The sequence below is a fragment of the Ranitomeya variabilis genome, chromosome 8 (genome assembly GCF_051348905.1).
Source record: "Ranitomeya variabilis isolate aRanVar5 chromosome 8, aRanVar5.hap1, whole genome shotgun sequence".
NCBI lineage: Eukaryota > Metazoa > Chordata > Amphibia > Anura > Dendrobatidae > Ranitomeya > Ranitomeya variabilis.
Window position 1 is genome coordinate 190379246 of NC_135239.1, and position 20328 is coordinate 190399573.

Genomic DNA, 20328 nt, shown 5'->3' on the forward strand with positions numbered 1-20328 from the left:
TGTAAGGGCTCAGTGTGAGGGACACAGGGCTAGCACGCCACAACGCCGCCTGTGACATTCCTAATTTCTTTTTTATTGACCGGCCCTGGCTCCCATACCATCTAGTTCCCACTTGAGCACTGCACATGATTCAATTTTTTTTTTTTTTTTTTTTAGTTTTTGCTTTTCAAAATTTCTGTCCAAGGACAACATGTAAGATGATCTCACTGTTCTAGGACTCATTCTTCTTGTATGAGTGTTATCCGTGTTTTTTATGGATCGCATTTATACATATAAACATAAAAATTTGGCACTCATATATGAGTGACATTATTTTTTAATAAAATAAATAACGCAGCACTCTGTAGCGCCATAGCTTGCAAACATGAAATAGGAAAATTGAATTGCACTACTGCACTAGAAATATGAAAAATTGAGAAAGCTTAGTGCATAAATTGGCCAATTCATGTGTACCTGGAAGCCACGTTAAGACGTATCTTGTTTCCAGGACCTAACAATGCCAATCGCCAATGATTACATCGCCTGTGTGTAGCAGAAATGCTCACTTGCTATGAGCGCCGACCACAGAATGGCACTCATAGCAATCTAGCAATGACAACCATAGAGGTCTGCTTCAGATATCTGGTTGTCATGCCGACTCATTGGTGACCCGCGATCATGTGAAGAGGTCATGGGTGGGATTAGCGACGTGCTTCCGGTAAGCGCGAGTTAAGCGCCGCTGTCAGAGATTTACAGCGGCATTTAACTAGTTAACAGCCATGGATGGCTCAGGATTCCACTCGCGGCTGTTGCTGGTACATATCAGCTGTATAGATCAGTTGTCATGTGCCCGGAAATATGCGGACTCAGTGCCGGAGCACGCACCAAACAGGGGAAGTCTGACGTGGCCGTACTATTACTATTATAAGGGGTTAAACATATATAGTAAATTTTATACCCACTCTCAAAGTGTTGAAGGAACAGTCACTATATTGAATAATATCAAATAACTGGATCAGTATGATAGTTTTTAAAAAAAAAAATATTTTGATTATATTCAGCTTCCTATTTTTACTATATTTGTTTTTTTTTTGTACTCATTTGGATATATGCATTTTTTATTTTGCCAGTGCTCTCAGCATTCATACGTGTTTACGTGCAGGTCTGTTTCCTGTATTTTATATCACTATATTTCTTTATTTATTTTTATTACATATATATATATATATATATATATATTTTTTTTTTTTTCATATAAAGAAAAAGAGGGTGATTTGGGTCTACGTCCTGCAGTCTCAGGCATCTGCTGAATGTCCCTTACTGCCAGCGCCCCTCTGACAACTCTTCCTGCCAGTGTAGAAATAAATGGGTGTTGATCTAGGTGTGGCTAGGGGTGTGGCCAAAATTAGTAGTGACGCTCTATGTGCGCCGCATGATTTATCCCTCTTTCTGTTCTTCAAAAGTTGGGAGGTCTTAAAGGTGCAGATCTCGGAGCAGATGTAAAATGGCGCTCGCTAACTTAGCACACATATACACGATAGTACTGAAAAGTCATGTTCAGGAAGTGCTTTGTAATTTTTTAGAGATTCGTTTCAATGTTATAATTTGTATATTTTCCATACTTTTACTAATATGTGTAATAAATATTTAGATAAAGACAAAAATAAAAAGCAATATTTTTTTATTTTGTGCGAAATTCATGAACTTTGTGTCCAAATGTATTCATTTGTTGCATAAAATTTCAGTGAATAATACCGCAATACAAAAAAATGGGATGTGAAATTAAAAAATTGTAGAATGATGAATCTTAGTTTACGTATGTTGTTCTATCATAAAGTCAATTCTAAAGATTTTTTTGAGGACACCACCTAGTGTCAAATATCTGTAAAGTAATTTTGCACAAAACAAAAGATGGATGAGGTTGACCCCTGACGTTTCTTATGCCAATCTTTATGAGCGGCGTGCAAGAATAAGATGTGCACGTCCCTTAATGAATTCTGCGCATCTTAGCAGTGGCGTTTGGAGTCACATTTCTGGCAATGTACAGAGGCAGTCACATTTCTGGAGTAAGGAATCACATTTTTAAAGACTATGTCAGGCTGGCATTGTCTTCCCCCATCCTGCCTTGGCTCCTTCCCAGCTTTGCTTATTTTGGTGGAGTTTCATGATGCGTGAAAATACCAAAAGTCGCCAACATTTTTGTACAACTTTGTGTTGCTCAAAAATTTTGGGCTATTTAAATGTATTTTATGTCATAATTCTGGCATAAACTTCATGATGAATTGGAGTCATGGGGTCCAATTCATCTTTTGTGTGTTTTTTTCTTAAGATACTTTTCTTTTTTTTTGCCTTGTGGCATTTGTTGACTTTTCTTTGTGCTAAATTCTTCAAAATGGCTCATTAATTTTGTGCAAAATAAAAAAAAGTTATATTTTTGGATTTATTTTGCCTGTTAAGCCTTGCTCTACCTTCTCGGGATCACTGGTTGGCCAGACTAATGATTATCTAAGTTGGTAAAATTATACATTGATCAGACATTTATAAGCTTTAATCTATAATAAAAGCGTGTACATACTAATGGATCAGACTTGATTAATTATCTTTAATGCTCGAAAAATTAGATTGGGGTGGTGATGTGATTGTTTTACGGGGCCATCAGCGACTCCATTGCAACTATCATAATACTGTAGCCCCTGATCACACAGAAAAGTAGGGCCTTATATTTGCTTGTGAATAGGTTCCTACTCAGTTACAAAGAGGGTGTCAATAATTAGGGCTGGACTGCTTTCATCTTGGGGCTTTATAGTGGCCTCATGGTCTTCTACATTAATGCTACTTTCAGTGATTGTCACTACTACACACAGTCACATCTCCCGGGTTTCTTGTCTGGCACTTTGTGCCTACTGGTAGCGTATTCTTCACAATTACCATATATCAGTCCCTTTCTGGCATGACTCTCCTCTTCACACTCAGGCAATAGAGACTCCCTCTTGTTTGGTTACTCCTCAATTCTTTGGGTGGTTAAACTTGGCTTCTGGAGGATGCGCTCTTCAGAGTCAGGAATAAGCCTTTTTCTTGACTGTGGCAATCCTTCTCTATCTCTCAGTAATGGTGGTACACCGACTAACGCTCAGGCAAAGAGTGCTTTTCGTGTTTTTTTGAATCTCTCTCTAAAGCCCTTAGGGTAGTGCACCTTAAGAGCGAAGGCTACTCACCCCTACTTCCTAGCTATGACGCAGACTCTTCGGTTGGGCAGCACAGCTTTTCCTCCTTCAGTCTCTTGACCTCGGCCATTTCTCCCAAATACACATTAGTAATTTGGTCATTTGTCGGGCCGTTGGCAGCTTGTTTGCTCTGCCTGATTATTGTGCAGTGTATGTGGTTTATATATAGAAGATCAAGGTCGCTTGTACAACGGTGACCAGACAGAATAGTTCAGTAGAAAACGTTTGCTTTATAATATTATACAAAACACATGAGGTTACATATATATCAACATTGTTTCATGAATTTTGGCAATGTCAATTCAATTTATCAGTAATTGGCTGCACGTTAACAAAGGCAATTTCTTATATATATTGGTGAACAGAACATAAATGGTGGTCTGAGACCAAAGATTGACCGATACTTCTGACTGTCAATGGATGATGATTCAATAGGGCTTTTGTCAGCCTTAACCTAAAGACAGCAGACAGGTTAAACAGGCCTGAACTTCATTTCAGTTATTTTATAAGAATAGTGCTGTCCATTTCCACTTTCCCAATTCACTCCATCGGCGTAGCTGGTGTGCTTCCCTCTTAGATACTGTGCATTCAGATTTGCATTATGGCATCCTCCGTACCACCAAGCGCCTTTAAACCTTTCTGCACAATTTTCTGGAAAATCATCATTGTCTCTGTCTTTGGTGGAGAAGGGGCGGTCGTTATGATAAACGAGAGAGTCACCTGTATAGACGATAGAAAAAGACTAAGTGAAAAATAGTGCAGGCTACTTTTTAGCTTTGGAAGCCCCTTTGTGTCGTCTCTGCCTTTACCAGGCATCTAGTAATGCTCCAGAATAACAGGAGTGGGCCTGCATATGAAATCGAATAGATTCAACTTTTTACACCCTGAATGCTGGACTCACTCCAGTTTTTCTTTTTTTCTTGACGGAATAAAAAGTGAACAGTTATCAGAAGATTCCTTTAACCCCTTCAAGACGCGGCCCTTTTTCGTTTTTGCGTTTTCGTTTTTCGCTCCCCTCCTTCCCAGAGCCATAACTTTTTATTTTTCTGTCAATATGGTCATGTGAGGACTTATTTTTTTGCAGAATGAGTTGTACTTTTGAACGACACCATTGGTTTTACCATGTCTTGTACTAGAGAACGGGAAAAAAATTCCAAGTGTGGTGAAATTGCAAAAAAAGTGCAATCCCACACTTGTTTTTTGTTTGGCTTTTTTTCTAGCTTCACTAAATGCTAAAACTGACCTGCCATTATGATTCTCCAGGTCATTACGAGTTCATAGACACCAAACATGTCTAGGTTATTTTTTATCTAAGTGGTGAAAAAAATTCAAAACTTTGGTAAAAAAAAAAAATGCGCATCAGATCGCTGGTATGTAGCTGAAATGCAGGTGTGCTGTGAGCGCCGACCACAGGGGGGCGCTCACAGCAGGCCGGCATCAGTAACCATAGAGGTCTCAAGGACCTCTATGGTTACTGTCCTGACACATCGCTGACCCCCGATCATGTGACAGGGGTCGGCGATGCGCTCATTTCCGGCCACACGGCCGGAAGCAGTAGTTAAATGCCGCCGTCAGTGTTGGACAGCGCATTTAACAGCTTAATAGTTGCGGGTGAATTGCGATTTCACCCGCCGCTATTGAGCGCACATGTCAGCTGTACAAAACAGCTGACATATCGCGACTTTGATGTGGGCTCACCGCCGGAGCCCGCATCAAAGGGGGAGACATGACATGCGCAGTAATAGTATGGCGCATGTCGTGAAGGGGTTAAGGATAAGATGGAAGGTAGCAAACAAATTGTGGATGTAAAAAATGGTAGAATATGAAGGATTGGTGTCTTGGAATGCTTTTGTGGCGCGTGATACTATCTATGCGTGGTAAATGATTATTACGCATCCGCAGAATGCCAAATGGAAAAATAGCGTACAACTTGCAATGAAATGCCATGCAATAAGACTTTTGCTCACAGCAGGGCGGCCGATTGCACAAATCTCAGTCACTCTCTGTCATGCTTCTGGATTTGAACCCTTAATTCTGTGTTCAGCGTCACTTTCCGCAACAGATACACCTTTTCTTTGGGTATTTTAGTTCTATTATCTTTATTTATATCAGTTTTGGGTAACAGATGTTTTTAATTTACTCTGTCTTTCCTATCACCTTTCGAGTGCAGCTTTAAATATCTTCCCCTACTGGTATTTCCTGCTGGTGATAGATTTTGTTGGATTCATACACTGTGCTGTAGTTTGTGTTGTTTGCAGTAACTTTCTGTGTGATTCCTTTATTCCTTAAGAAACTGTCTGCTACTCTATCAATCCTTAGAGCTGTTAAGGACATAGAGCGTAAGCCGCCATTATGTTATATTAGGGTGCCAGGCTCTGCTGTCAGGCAGGGCCAGAGAAGGGCTTTTCCTAGTCTGAACAAGGACCTGTCAGGTTCAGGTATTCGTCTTCCTGGTTTGTACGTTACTCGGGTGACTGTGCTTTGGCAGTCATAACACTATGTTTGGACTCCCTTTTTTTGGAAGGAGGTCTTACATTTGTGATGTGGCTTTTTGTCATGGTGTTTTGCAATCTTAGCAAAGTAGAAGTCTTTTTAGCTAAACCACCAGCAAATCATAGGCCTAAAGTTGTCAAAATCTGGTAAAAATAAACAAAACAACACCTTTCACCTCTATATCTTTTTAGCATGTTGATAACCAATATGGGACCATTACTATTCTCACAGAGACCTGAATGTCAAACCCACTTCGTTTCTCTAGCATAGGCTCTGATGATGACAGCTCACTGAAGATAGGGTTGGTCGGAGTCCCGAGGCTGGCGGACTAGAATAGTGCTAGAATAGTGACCCAAAAACTGTGGTTCTCCAGATGTAGCAAAGCTTCAGATTGTAGCATGCAACGACCGCGTGACTGCTCTAGAAGCTTTGGATATTGATTTCCCATTAACAGGAAAGACATTACCTGCGTTGCCTCCAGTGAAAGCGCCAATTTGAAGCTTATAGTTGTCACCTTCTCCAGACACGGCAAAGGAACCATAAGATGCGAAACTGATATTATTTTCAAAATCTGTCAGATCAACTCGAAATTCTTGGGTTCCTAGAAGGTTAAACATGTAAAAAGTGAATGCATGAAGTTATGGACAAAGGATTCTGGTAGGGAACGGTCAGTGATGGAGTAGATACCTGAAGAGGTGAGGCGGTGAATATGGTCATTCCCCAGCCAGAACTCACTCAACTGATTACCAAACCCTTGCTTGTAGTCATTCCATTCTCTGAAAAAATTCACGCTGCCATCATACCGTCTCTGAAAAACCTATCAACAAGGAGAATTAAGCACCGTGAACCTTTCAGGATGGAGTTAGTGCTTCTGTTGAAAGAGTCACTTAGAAGAAGTAAAAGCTGTTTCATCGCTTACAATCCATCCTCCGCCAACCGTGTCCATGTCACACAAGACTGTAAGGGGATTCTCTCCATCTGGATATATTTTGTACCAGCCACTGAGGAAATTCCCTTGTTGCCGCAATTCCTTGCAGTTTCGAGAAGCTAGAAGAAATAAAAGGTTTTGTGTGGAAAAATAATAAATAAAATGTAATAAAATATTTTTACTAATAAGTATGGTGAACATTCTGTGCAGGTTTCTTAACTCATCCCCACCAAAGCAATTTTTAATTTCTACAAAGAATGGAGAGGTCTGTAATTTTTATCATAGGTTCACTTCAACTGTGAGAGACAGAATCTAAATATAAATGTCAGAAAATCACATTGTATGATTTTTACATAATTAATTTGGATTTTATTGCATGAAATAAGTATTTGATCTCACAGACCTGATAGTTTTTCTTTAAGAAGCCCTCCTACTCTGCACTCATTATCTGTATTAATTGCACCTGTTTTAACTCATTGCCTTATAAAAGACATATGTCCACACACTCAATCAATATACTCTCCAACCTCTCCACCATGGCCAAAACCAAACAGCTGTCTAAGGACACCCAGGACAAAATGGTAGCCCTGCAAAAGACTGAGATGGGCTACAGGACAATAGGCAAGCAGCTTGGTGACAAGGCAACAACTGCTGGCACAATTATTAGAAAATAGAAGAAACACAAGATGACTTTCAGCCTTCCTCAGTCTGGGGCTCCATGCAAGATCTCGCCTTGTGGGGTAAGGATGCTTCTGAGAAAGGTCAGGAATCAGCTCTGAACTACACGGGAGGACCTGGTCAATTTCTTGAAGAGAGCTGGGACAACAGTCTCAAACATTACCTTTAGTAACACACTATGCCATCATGGATTAAAATCCTTCAGGGCACGCAAGGTCCCCCTGCTCACGCCAAAACATGTCTAGGCCTGTTGGAAGTTCACCAATAACCATCTGGATGATCCAGAAGAGACATGGGAGAAGGTCATGTGGTCAGATGAGACCAAAATAGAACTTTTTGGTGTCAACTCCACTCTCTGTGTTTCGAGGAAAAAGAAGGATGAGTACAACCCCAAGAACACCGTCCCAGCCGTGAAGCATTGGGGAGGAAACATCACACTTTCAGGGTTCTTTTCTGCAATGGGGACCAGATGGATGGGGTCATATGTTGTAAGATTGTCGACAACAACCTCCTTCCCTCAGTTAGAGCATTGAAGATGGGTCATCACTAGGTTTTTCAGCATGACAACGACGTGAAACACTCAGCCAGGGCAACTAAGGTAGTGGCTCTGTAAGAAGCATTTCAATGGCCTTGAGTGGCCTAGCCAGTCTCCAGACCTGAACCCAATAGAAAATCTTTGGAGGGAGTTGAAAACTCAATGTTGCCCAGCGACAGCCCCGAAATATGAAAGATTTGTAGACGATCTGTAATGAGGAAGGGGCCAAAATTCCTGTGTGCAGTGTGTGCAAACTTGGTCCAGAACCACAAGAAACGTCTGACCTCTGTAATTGCCAAGGTTTTTTGTATCAAATACTTATTTCATGCAATAAAATGCAAATTAATTATGTAAAAATCATACAATGTGATTTTCTGGATTTTTATTTTTAGATTCTGTCTCTCACAGTTGAAATGTACCTGCGATAAAAACTACAGACTCCTCCATTCTTATAGGTGGGAAAGCGTGCAAAATCGGCAGAGTATCAAATACTTATTCTCCAAACTGTACTGTGTATGTATATACATATATATATATTAACTATATTATAATTAAATGTAGTAAAAAATACCCAATTTAATCGATAATTCTTAAAAACAACTCCAATACATTAGGTGCTATCATTTTACAAAAGATGGAACACACATAACATAATTTGATATTATCCACATGCACTGTATATTTTAGGACCCACCATACGCTGGACTTGAGATGCCTGAATCCCCCTTTTCTCCTAGAAGAAAAAAATATTGTAAAATGAATGCAAGCGTAGGCGAGAGTGGATAGTAATGGAAGATTCCCTACAACAGATGTAACAAAAAAACTTAATGAGAGCAGCATGACGACAAATTAAACAGCAAGAAATCAGATTCTCGCTCGCATTTTTAGGGCCCATTTCCAATGAAAGACGCAACCTGACTGATTTTAGCATAATTTGCAACTCCTCCACTTTCCCTTTGATCCAGTGTCTATAGATGCACCCCAATGTCAAATTCGTAACTATTTTACTAACTAAATTGCTTGGACCACAGACTCCATATGAAGATGTTCTCCAGAAGTCAGCCTATCCGGTTCATCTCACCTTTTTGTCCTGTTAATCCAGGAGCACCTGCAGGTCCTGTAGTAATAGATAAGAAAGTATTGAGTACCGATGCACATTCATGTATTAGATGTCGATTGATCAAGCGATATATTGATTTTCTCTTTTTTTGTGTGTTCTATAATAAATGGAGCATTGTGAGATAGGATCCATTTTGGCTTAACGCAGATGCTGACAACTGTTAGTGCATTTCCTAAAGGGGAAATAAATTGTAAAACCCCCAAAACCTCATGTAAATGGCGCCTTTATTTTCGTACTGGACAAAAGTAACTATTATGAAACTTTTCTGCAATCATGAAGAATGTTCGCGATTTGATGGACTTTTGTGGATTAATTTTTCAAACGAGAACATTCAATTGTAAGACTACCAATTATATATATTTAGGTATAGATGGATGATGTATTCTTTTTAGCACAGGTGGACAAACTATCTTTGTGGATTTACATACTTTAGAAATTCCCATCACTACAAAAAAACCATTTGTTTCAATGCAAACCTGGTTGTCCTGCAGGTCCGGCTTTCCCAGGGTCTCCTTTAGCTCCTGAAAAAAAACCCAATAATTATCTATCGTCACACAGTTATCCTGAATACAGTTGTCCTAAAACAATAGATAAAAAATAGTAGCCCATACATATTCACCTTTTTCTGCTGATGGACCAGCTTCACCTTTTGGTCCTGATGGTCCTGGCAGACCCGGGCATCCTCGGAGGATAGTCAACTTCTCAGTTTCTCCAATTGCCACATATTTTACTTCTGGAAGCAAGATAATAAAGGATTAAAATGAAGTATATTACATTTGAAATTAATTGTAAAATGCTGCAACTAACCCTTTTTGCTTCAGCTGGAGATGTCACGATGTCATATCTGACTGTGGCATAGGGACGCTTTGAGTGACCGCTCAGCCGCCCTATGGGATCTGTAGTGTGCTGAACTGTCGGTTTTGTGAGTGACAGTCCAGTCATCCAATCTGATCCTAGGCTGCTGGGTTGCCAACATTTTGATTGACAGCCATGGTGCTCAATCTGGTCTAGCATGCGGGCATTTTCCCAGGTGCCTCCAGTCTTTAATTATTTGCAAGCTATTTAGCTGGGTTGCTGTTTGCAGTCCAGTGTCAGTTGTAGCTTTGCTTAGTTAGTTGTGTGCTTGCTCTGTGTCTGACTTCTTGATCTTGTTACTGACCTCAGATTTGTTGTGACTATTCATGTGGATTATCCCTTTTTTGATGCTCTCTAACTTCGAGGGTATCTGAACCCTGACTTGGCCTATGACTATCCATTTTTTGTACTCCCTTGCCTTGACGTACCCTCCAGGCAATTGACCTGGACTGCCACTTGACCATGCCTTTGTCTTACCCTCTGTACTACGAGTCTTCCTGGTATTTGACCTCAGACCTCCTGACTACCTTGTCTCGCAGCTTGCTCGTGAGTAGTGACTCAGTGTCACAGAGATATATACCCTTAGAATTTATCAGTGTTATAACCCAAACCATAAATGTTGCTTCCATCTCAGCCTTTCATATTTGAGACAGAAGTAACTGCATCCATTTCTGACCACTGGAGGTTGAGCTATGGAATCAGTAGAGAGCGGCTGAGGTATGTTAAATCAATGATTCCCATAAAGATGTGAGGGAGGCAAAGCTCAGTCGCTTTCATCAGATTCTGTAGCTCTACTTCCAATGATTGGAGCTGGAGTTCTTTGCATCTCAGCAAAGTGAGCAAGATTTGCAAAGGATTTCAAAGTGATTTACACTATAATAAACAGATGAAAAAAATAAATACTATTTTTAAGAAAATATTCAGAAATTCCAGTATGTTGTCGTCACAGTTTCTACATTGACTGTGGCCAGGGAACGTTGTGAGTGACAGCTCAGTCGCCCTATGGGATCTGGAGTGTGCTGGACTGTCAGTTTTGTGAATGACAGTCCAGTTATCCAATCTAATGCAGGGTGTGCTGGGTTGTCAACAGTTTGATTGACAGCCCTGCTGCTCAATATAGTCTAGTCTGTGGGCATTTCCTCAGTTGCTTTCTATCCCTAATCATTTGCAATGTATTTAGCTGCTAGCTTCTGGTAGTCTCTGTCAGTTGTAGATTTGCTTTAGGTAGGTGAATTTGCTTGGTCTGTGTCTGACTCTGATCTTGCTGATGACCCTGGATTTTGTTGTGACTACTCTTTTGGATTCCCCCTTCTGCTTTTCATGTATTCTCCTGGCATTTGACCCCGAACTGTTAGCTGACCACACTTTTGTATCACACCTCTGTGCTATGAGCCCTCCTTGCAATTGACCTCTGACTGTTACCGGACCATGCTATTGTATCACCCCTCTGTACTACAAGCCCTCCAGGTATCTGACCTCGGACCTCCTGACTACCCTGTCTCACGGCTTGCCCGTGAGTAGTGTCTCAGCGTCACCGTTGTCTTATGACTTTCCAAGAAGGATATAGCGTGTTAAAGTCATTAAAGAGGACATAACTCCATTTTAGCTCCCATGGCATTGGAATTAGATGTGTAACAGATACAGGTGTCATAGTCGGATGTCCACATACTTTCCACCACTAAAGAACTACAATTCTGTGGATTTCTCAGTGCGGCGCATTGGTCTATTCCTTCACAGTTTCGTCACTTGCCTCTGTCTTGGCACTTGATGGTTTCTCTTGTAACTGGCACAATTCTTAATAACAAGTAATAACAATGGCCCATCTAGAGGGGCCAACCACAGACGTTAAATGACTGTCGATTGGCTTCATGCAATCCGAACAGTGGTCATTTAATGGCCTTTTTAGACGGGATGGCAACACTTCTCCAGTACGTGCACAGAGTGATAACTAATACAATTGTTCTTTGTGGATAAAACATCATCTTATCACCTACCCGTTACAATGTTAAAAAACAGACAGCACATGGATTACTCACTGATGGCATCTGAGAACTGTCAGTGATTTTAACAGACCAATTGTATGGATTATTTTCATGCATGACTTGTGAGTCGCCCGCCAGGGCCATGGGGTACTCGGTACCGGGTCCGGTGTTCACATGGGGATGTCACGGTTGCGACCTGGTCCGTGGCCCTGGGCGCCCATGTAAAAGGGGGAAGTCTTTAAAGGGGTTTAGTGAATAAAGTTTATGTTCGTGATGCCACCTGTGGTATTCGGTCAGTGGGGACCGATGCTGCTTTAAGGGGTCCTCTGGGGTGATGTTATGGCAGCTAGATGGTATAACTTCCCACAGGTGAAGTATATATCCAGGGCTCCCGGTGTGTAGATGGAAGATGGTGAATGATGCAGTAAAGAGCGAGGACACAAGGTTGCAGTCTCTTTACCTGGTTTACTGAAGACTTCAGGCAGCCACAGTCCAGGGCACCAGATCACAGGGCACGCAGGGTCCGGCAGGCTTGGAAGCGAATCCAGAGTCCCCTTTACCAGGTGGAGTTAAAAGCCTTCCTCTAGCGCGGTGGTGTTGTAGTCCCTTACTGCCTATGGCTTCAGATAAGGTCCTCACAGTTCTTCTCTCTGTCCCCCTTATAGGATAGGACACAAACCCGTATGACAGGTGACTCGAGCCTTTTTACAGGGTCTCTAGCACGCTCTGAGTTCTATGTGTTACTGTGTCTCAGGTGTATGTGGCGGACAGGTAACTTGCAGTTCCACTATCCTGCCGGTCTCTGATGTAAGTCATAGAGTTCCTTACAACCTCGGTGGTCCGGCTACCGGTTATCTGCGCCTCAGAGGGATGCAGCCTGCTCTTAGCTGGTCTCCCCTGATATTACTCTCCTGTGCTTCGCTCTCCTTCACGCCCACTGAAAAATGTTCAGCTTTCTGTATGTCTCTTTCCAGGAGCTGTAGTACTTCAGACTACATGGCCCCTTCAGACCTTCTGACACTATGTCGGTCTGCTCTCTCCTCTGTCTCTCACTTTCTGATCTGAACTCCTTTCCCTCCAGATCAGAATCTATTTATAGGGGAGTTCACCTTAAACTAGGCTTAAAGCTCCCCCTTCTGGCTTGGAGTGTGAACATGTTGTATGCATGGTGGGTACCTTATAAAAGATATCCTTCATCGCTTCCAAACGTAACATCACTCTCCCCGTGAGGAAAGCAATGCTACTGTGATGACCAGGACCCTGGGGCGTCACACTTGGATAAAAAATGCACAAGTTTTATTCATGTTTTTGCGAACACACAGTCCACAAAAAACAATCCATGGACTATGCTGGGTATGACTTCTATGAGCAAAAAATACAGACTGAACTAATAGAATAACAACAGACATCTGAATGAGAGTTAGGGTACTGTCACACAGTGGCACTTTGATCACTACGACGGTACGATCCCTGACGTTCCAGCGATATCCATACGATATCGCTGTGTCTGACACGCAGCAGCGATCAGGGACCCCGCTGAGAATCGTACGTCGTAGCAGATTGTTTGGAACTTTCTTTCGTCGCTGGATCTCCCGCTGTCATCGCTGGATCGTTGTGTGTGACAGCGATCCAGCGATGCGTTCGCTTGTAACCAGGGTAAACATCAGGTTACTAAGCGCAGGGCCGCGCTTAGTAACCCGATGTTTACCGTGGTTACCAGCATAAAAGTAAAAAAAACCAAACAGTACATACTCACATTCCAGTGTCTGTCCCCCGGCGTTCTGCTTCTCTGCACTCCTCCTGCATCCTGTGTAAGTGCCGGCCGGCCGGAAAGTGAGCACAGCGGTGACGTCACCGCTGTGCTTTCCGGCTGGCAGACACAGTGCAGAGAAGCAGAACGCCGGGGGACAGACACCGGAATGTGAGTATGTACTGTTTTTTTTTTTAACTTTTATGCTGGTAACCACGGTAAACATCGGGTTACTAAGCGCGGCCCTGCGCTTAGTTACCCGATGTTTACCCTGGTTACCCGGGGACCTCGGCATCGTTGGTCGCTGGAGAGCTGACTGTGTGACAGCTCTCCAGCGACCACACAACCACTTACCAACGATCACGGCCAGGTCGTATCGCTGGTTGTGATCGTTGGTAAATCGTTTAGTGTGACAGTACCCTTAAAGGAACCCGTCACCATGAAAATGCAGCCTAATCTGGCCACGGTCATGTGAATAGTGCCAAGAACACATACGCATTATAGTCTACATACATAAAAACAAACGTCTGAATAAGGCCTTTCATAGATTATAATGTGGATTAAAGATCTGCAAATATTTTTTCCTCTATTTCCTATTAGAAAATGTATTGAGGAAGAGTTTGGAAAATGTATTTAATATGTAAACCCGCATCCAAATCCCTTATTAACAGGAAAGTCAGAACGACACTATTGGAATTGCAATCAGACTGTCTCCTATAGCTTGGAAAATGCCCAACATTCACAGGATTAACAGACTACCCCCTGCCGGTAGAGATTCACATGTGCTTCCCTTGGTGCATTTCTTCTCTACCGACTTACAAGAGTAGACAAAAAAAGTGCACTGAAACAATGCAAAATCAAAGCTATTCTCTAGTAAAGAAGAAAAGCATTAAAAATACTGCTTCGTATCTGCACCAAAAACGCATCAAATAAAGAGGAAAATGCATAAAAAAATACAGGAAAAATACATTAATCCGAAAAGGCTGTTATCCCGCATTAGGATACTTGATTTATACGGTCATGTGCGGATTACATGCGGTTTTGATGCAAAAACGCATGTCTATTTTACCTGTTGATTTTCAGCAACTAATACAAGTCTATGGAGAAAATCTGCACGTAAAACTCAGCGGGAGAAAATGTCATGTTGCGGATGTGAAACGTGCACCGCAGGTCAGTTCACGCTGAGTATAATAAAAGCACAGAGGGCAGGAGATCTCTATAGATCCCATCCACTCTGCTGGGACTGCAAGACCCTGTGTTTCTGACATGGTGAAAATACCCATTGTGGGAACACAGCCTTAGGGTATGTGCACACGCTGCGGATTTTGCTGCGGATCCGCAGTGGATTTGACGCTGCGGATCCGCAGCAGTTTTCCCAAAGTTTACAGTACCATGTAAACCTATGGGAAAAAAAAAACGCTGTGCACATGCTGCGGAAAATTCAGCGCGGAAACGCAGCAGATTATTTTCCGCAGCATGTCACTTCTTTCTGCAGATTCCGCAGTGGTTTTCAACATGCACCAATAGGAAAGTGCAGTTGAAAACCCGCAGAAGAAACCGCGATAAAATACGCAGTGAAAACCGCAGTGGTTTTGCACTGCAGATTTTCCAAATCCGCGTTGGAAAAATCCGCAGCAGAATCCGCAACGTGTGCACATGGCCTTAGGGTGCAGTTGCCTGCAGAAAATATTAGGATAAAAAGCTGCATTTGCACAACTGAGAAGGACATTTTAACACTCATTCTCCCTGTAGCTGTTGTAAGGGTGAGATCAATATCTACAGATTTATACTAAACACATATTTAGTGGGGTCAGTCAGCAGTCTTATTTGGGATGAGCCTGTTCAGACCAGAGTTTGACATCTCGGACGATGTTTTATCGGACAGCACTCCAATGTTATACTATGGGGCAGTTGCAGATCTACGTTTTTTTTTTCTATGGACCCAGTCGGACCACAAGCACCCATTGAAGTCTATGGGTGCATGTAAAAATCGGACTGTCACCAAATGTAGTCCGATTCACGCAGAAACAAACAATGGAGAAGATGGAGAAATTAAGTTCTCCCTCTTCTCCACAGTTGTGCTATGATTCTCTCATCCAACAGAATTGGATCACAGTAAGGCTACTTTCACACATCCGTTTTTTGCCGTCAAGCACCGGATGGCCTTCCGTTTTACCCGTTCTTTGCTGGATCCGGGAAAAATTTGGGATCCAGCGGCCAGACAAAACAGACAGATGAATTATTTTTTTGTGTCCGGCGAAAAACTGGACAGTGCTTGATCCGGCACTGTCTGGCTTTTCCTATAATGGAAGCCTATGGTGCCGGAATCCGTCAATGATGGATTCAGTTTTTTTCAACTGCACATGCCCAGAAATGGTATTTTTCCATTCTTTTTTCTCTCTCCCCCCGGGAACAGGAAGTTCAAACTATATCCCCGAGTTTAAAAAATTGCATCAGTTTTTCACAATTTGCAACGGATCCATTTTTTTAAAAAATCGCCGGATCCTGCCTGACGGCAAAAAACGGATGTGTGAAAGTAGCCTAGACAGACACTCGGATCAGAGTTTGAGTAAAGTGTCATTTACATAATCGACTTGTGTGACCCCGACCTGAAATGTGTAATAATAAATCTGTTTTTAATTCCTGCCTAGTATCTTAGGCGCCCATAAGTCGTTACTCACCTGGACAAGCGTCTTCAGCACTTCCAACACAAGATACCAGGCAGAGCACCGTGACCACAGAAGTCCACATGGTCACCACACTCCCCGTCTGACTTCCAGCTATCCTACTGCAGTGGGTTTTTATTTGCTCCCCCTTGGACAAACATCCCTGTTTCCTCATATACATATAATTGTCTCTTGATGATCTTAAACCTCAGTGAATGTTGCACAATAAAGTCTTTGTTAATCTTATGTTACTAATTGCTAAACAAATATCTGTGGAATATCCGGTATGTCTCAATCCTGTTCCTTTTAGTCATTTGCATTAAGCATTTAACACACACAAGACCGGATATTTGCCATGTTACTGAATTTCCATTTTTTGGGGTTGACATTTAATAAATAAATAAAATTAATCTAAACACATATCAAATCAGTGAGATACAGAAAGAATTTCAGTTTCAAAATATTTCCAATTCCCATATTACACAACTCATTTTTATTTTTTTTAGTTTATGCTTTTCAAAATTCCTGTCCAAGGACAACGTGTAAGATGATCTCACTGTTAGGCCGGCGTCACACTCGGCGTAAGACAATACGGTCCGTTTTTTACAGCCGTAATACGGAGAGATGTTCCCAAAATATTGATCCGTAGGCAGGGTGTGTCAGCGTATTTTGCGCATGGCATCCTCCGTATGTAATCCGTATGGCATCCGTACTGCGAGATTTTCGCGCAGGCTTGCAAAAGCGACATCTAATGGATTTATGTGCTCAAATGTTCGGGAAAACATATATACAGTATATATATATATATATATATATATATATATATATATATATATATATGTGTCATTGAGACACATATATATATATGTATTCTGTATTTATATTTCATTCAGCGCGATATCTGTGAAAAGCCGGTAATTCAATTGCCGGCTTCTCATTTCTCCTGCACAAACCCGACAGGATATGAGACATGATTACATACAGTAAACCATCTCATATCCCCTTTTTTTTTGCATATTCCACACTACTAATGTTAGTAGTGTGTATGTGCAAAATTTCAGCGCTGTAGCTGCTAAAATAAAGGGTTAAATGGCGGAAAAAATTGGCGTGGGCTCCCGCGCAATTTTCTCCGCCAGAATGGTAAAGCCAGTGACTGAGGGCAGATATTAATAGAAAAAAACAAAAAGCAAGTACCAATGGAATCCTAGACTACAAAAACAAACCAAAACACAAGGATTCCTAAAATATAACTTTTAATACACAAAGTTAAAATACCCATATTTACAACGGGATTGAAGGACCTCGATGTATTGGACGGGCCATATCCTCATTTCTTCTCTGTGTGAAAACGCTTTATTTGGTTCAAACTGCATATGATATGGCCATCAGAATGACTTTTTTGATACACTATATATACATCTCTTTGGGATAGGACTACTGCATCATACTCTGGTGTCTCCACTCTTTGAAATGACTCTTTTTGGAACTAGCCGATGTATTAAGGAGGCTTTTTTGTATCTAGCTTTTGCTGACTTCACCATTGTGTGAGAACCACGTATGGGCATTATTGTCATTTGAGTGGTTTCCCATAACTGAGTTTTGTGCATAAATGGGACATTAATATTTTCCCTCTCTATCGGCCCAAAAAAAGCTATATTTTGTTTATATACCTTATTAGGGCATCCAAGCTGTTGGTTACAAAACTACTTTTCAGTTTTTTTGTTTAGTTTGTTTTTGATTATTTTTTCTATTATGTTTTTCATACAGTTTTTTGCTAATTTTTTATAATACTTTTGCTTATGGATAAACTAACAGGCCATTGTAACTACAGATGTGGCGGTTGGGGTTTTCTACTCTATGTAGTTAGTGAGATATGATGGTATCATTGTGATCTGAGGGGCTCTCTTTTTTTGAGTTGTTCTGTTTAAGGCGATATTAATATCTCTCTTGTTATATACCCCATAAAAGAAGAAAAAATGTATGATATGTGAATACCCTAGTTAGGGTCTTCAGCTTGGGCTATAAAACTATTTTCTGAGTTTTTTTGCTGAGTTTGTTTTTTCTAATTTTTTCTCATTTATTTATACTATTTTTGCTAATTTTTTATAATATTTTTGGTTTTTGGGTTTATTGGTATTTGTGACATTACCTTTTAGGGACTATAGGGTATTTGTAGGGCCAACAGGGCCAGTCTTCGTGGAGCGGGGGCACCAACCGCAGAAACTTAGGGTGCCTACCCCCGCAAATAGGTAGTGGACAGGAGTAGGGTATTTGACAGGGGTCAGTTAGTTCCCTTGTTGGTTACTTATTTTCATTGTATTGTCCTCAATTTTAGTATTTTAACTTTGTGTATTAAAAGTTATATTTTAGGAATCCTTGTGTTTTGGCTTGTTTTTTCAGATATTAATAGCCAGGAGAGGGTCCATGGTTATTGGCCCTCCCTGGCTACAAACATCGGCCCCCAGCCACCCCAGAAAAGGCACATCTGGAAGATGCGCCTATTCTGGCACTTAGCCACTCTCTTCCCACTCCCTGTAGCGGTGGGATATGGGGTAATGAAGGGTTAATGCCACCTTGCTATTGTAAGGTGACATTAAGCCAGATTAATAATGGAGAGGCGCCAATTATGACACCTATCCATTATTAATCCAATAGTACGAAATGGTTAATAAAACACACACACACATGATTAAAAAGTATTTTAATGAAATAAACACACCGGTTGTTTTAATATTTTATTGCTCTCTCAATCCATTTGCAAACCCTCGCTTGGCAAAATAATAAACGCACAAGATACATACCCTCACATGAACCGTCACGTCCCACGAGGTAATCCATCTGAAGAGGTTAATTATTTTACAGCCAGGAGCTGTGCTAATGCACTCGCTCGTGTCTGTAATCCCCGGGGAATGAAGGAAATCTGAGTGATCTGTACTTACATTGAGTTGCGGTGAGTCGCCCTCTGGTGGATGAACTCATGAACTGCAGCCTTGGAAAAGTTCCCACGCTCGAGTTCATATGAGTTCATCCACCAGAGGGTGCATCACCGCAACTCAATGTAAGTACAGATCACTCAGATTTCCTTCATTCCCCGGGGATTACAGACACGAGCGAGTGCATTAGCACAGCTCCTGGCTGTAAAATAATTAACCTCTTCAGATGGATTACCTCGTGGGACGTGACGGTTCATCTGAGGGTATGTATCTTGTGCGTTTATTATTTTGCCAAGCGAGGGTTTGCAAATGGATTGAGAGAGCAATAAAATATTAAAACAACCGCTGTGTTTATTTCATTAAAATACTTTTTAATCATGTGTGTGTGTGTTTTATTAACCATTTCATACAATTGGATTAATAATGAATAGGTGACATAATTGACGCCTCTCCATTATTAATCTGGCTTAATGTCACCTTACAATAGCAAGGTGGCATTAACCCTTCATTACCCCATATCCCACCGCTACAGGGAGTGGGAAGAGAGTGGCCAAGTGCCGGAATAGGCGCATCTTCCAGATGTGCCTTTTCTGGGGTGGCTGGGGGCAGATGTTTGTAGCCAGGGGGGGCCAATAACCATGGACCCTCTCCTGGCTATTAATATCTGCCCTCAGTCACTGGCTTTACCACTCTGGCGGAGAAAATTGTGCGGGAGCCCACGCCAATTTTTTCCGCCATTTAACCCTTTATTTTAGCAGCTACAGCGCTGACATTTTGCACATACACACTACTAACATTAGTAGTGTGGAATATGCAAAAAAAAAAGGGGATATGAGATGGTTTACTATATGTAAACCATGTCTGATATCATGTCGGGTTTAGGCAGGAGAAATGAAAAGCCAGCAATTGAATTACCGGCTTTTCACTCACACCGCTGCGTATTTCTCGCAAGTCACACTGCTGGTCCGTGTGGAATCCGTATTTTTCTCGCCCCCATAGACTTTCATTGGCGATTTTTTTGCGCAATACGCTGACAAACGCAGCATGCTGCGATTTTGTACGGCCGTAGAAAGCCGTATAATACGGATCCGTAATATACGGCTGATAGGAGCAGCCCCATTGAGAATAATTGTGCCGTTTATTTGGCGAGTTTTACGGACGTATTTTCTGCGCTCTTACGTCCGT

At 41.5% G+C, this 20328-nt stretch overlaps 1 protein-coding gene across 1 annotated transcript; it reads right to left on the minus strand.

The window, feature by feature from the left end:
- Positions 1 to 3415: 3415 nt before the first annotated feature.
- On the minus strand, positions 3416 to 16368 carry LOC143788776 (ficolin-1-like). The gene is made up of 9 exons (XM_077278650.1): positions 16226 to 16368; positions 9577 to 9690; positions 9434 to 9478; positions 8919 to 8954; positions 8532 to 8570; positions 6616 to 6743; positions 6384 to 6513; positions 6163 to 6297; positions 3416 to 3923 (listed from the first exon to the last, which is right to left on the minus strand). The coding sequence occupies exons 1-9, from the start codon at positions 16293 to 16295 to the stop codon at positions 3676 to 3678; spliced, it is 945 nt and encodes a 314-aa protein (XP_077134765.1). The 5' UTR covers positions 16296 to 16368; the 3' UTR covers positions 3416 to 3675.
- Positions 16369 to 20328: the final 3960 nt, after the last annotated feature.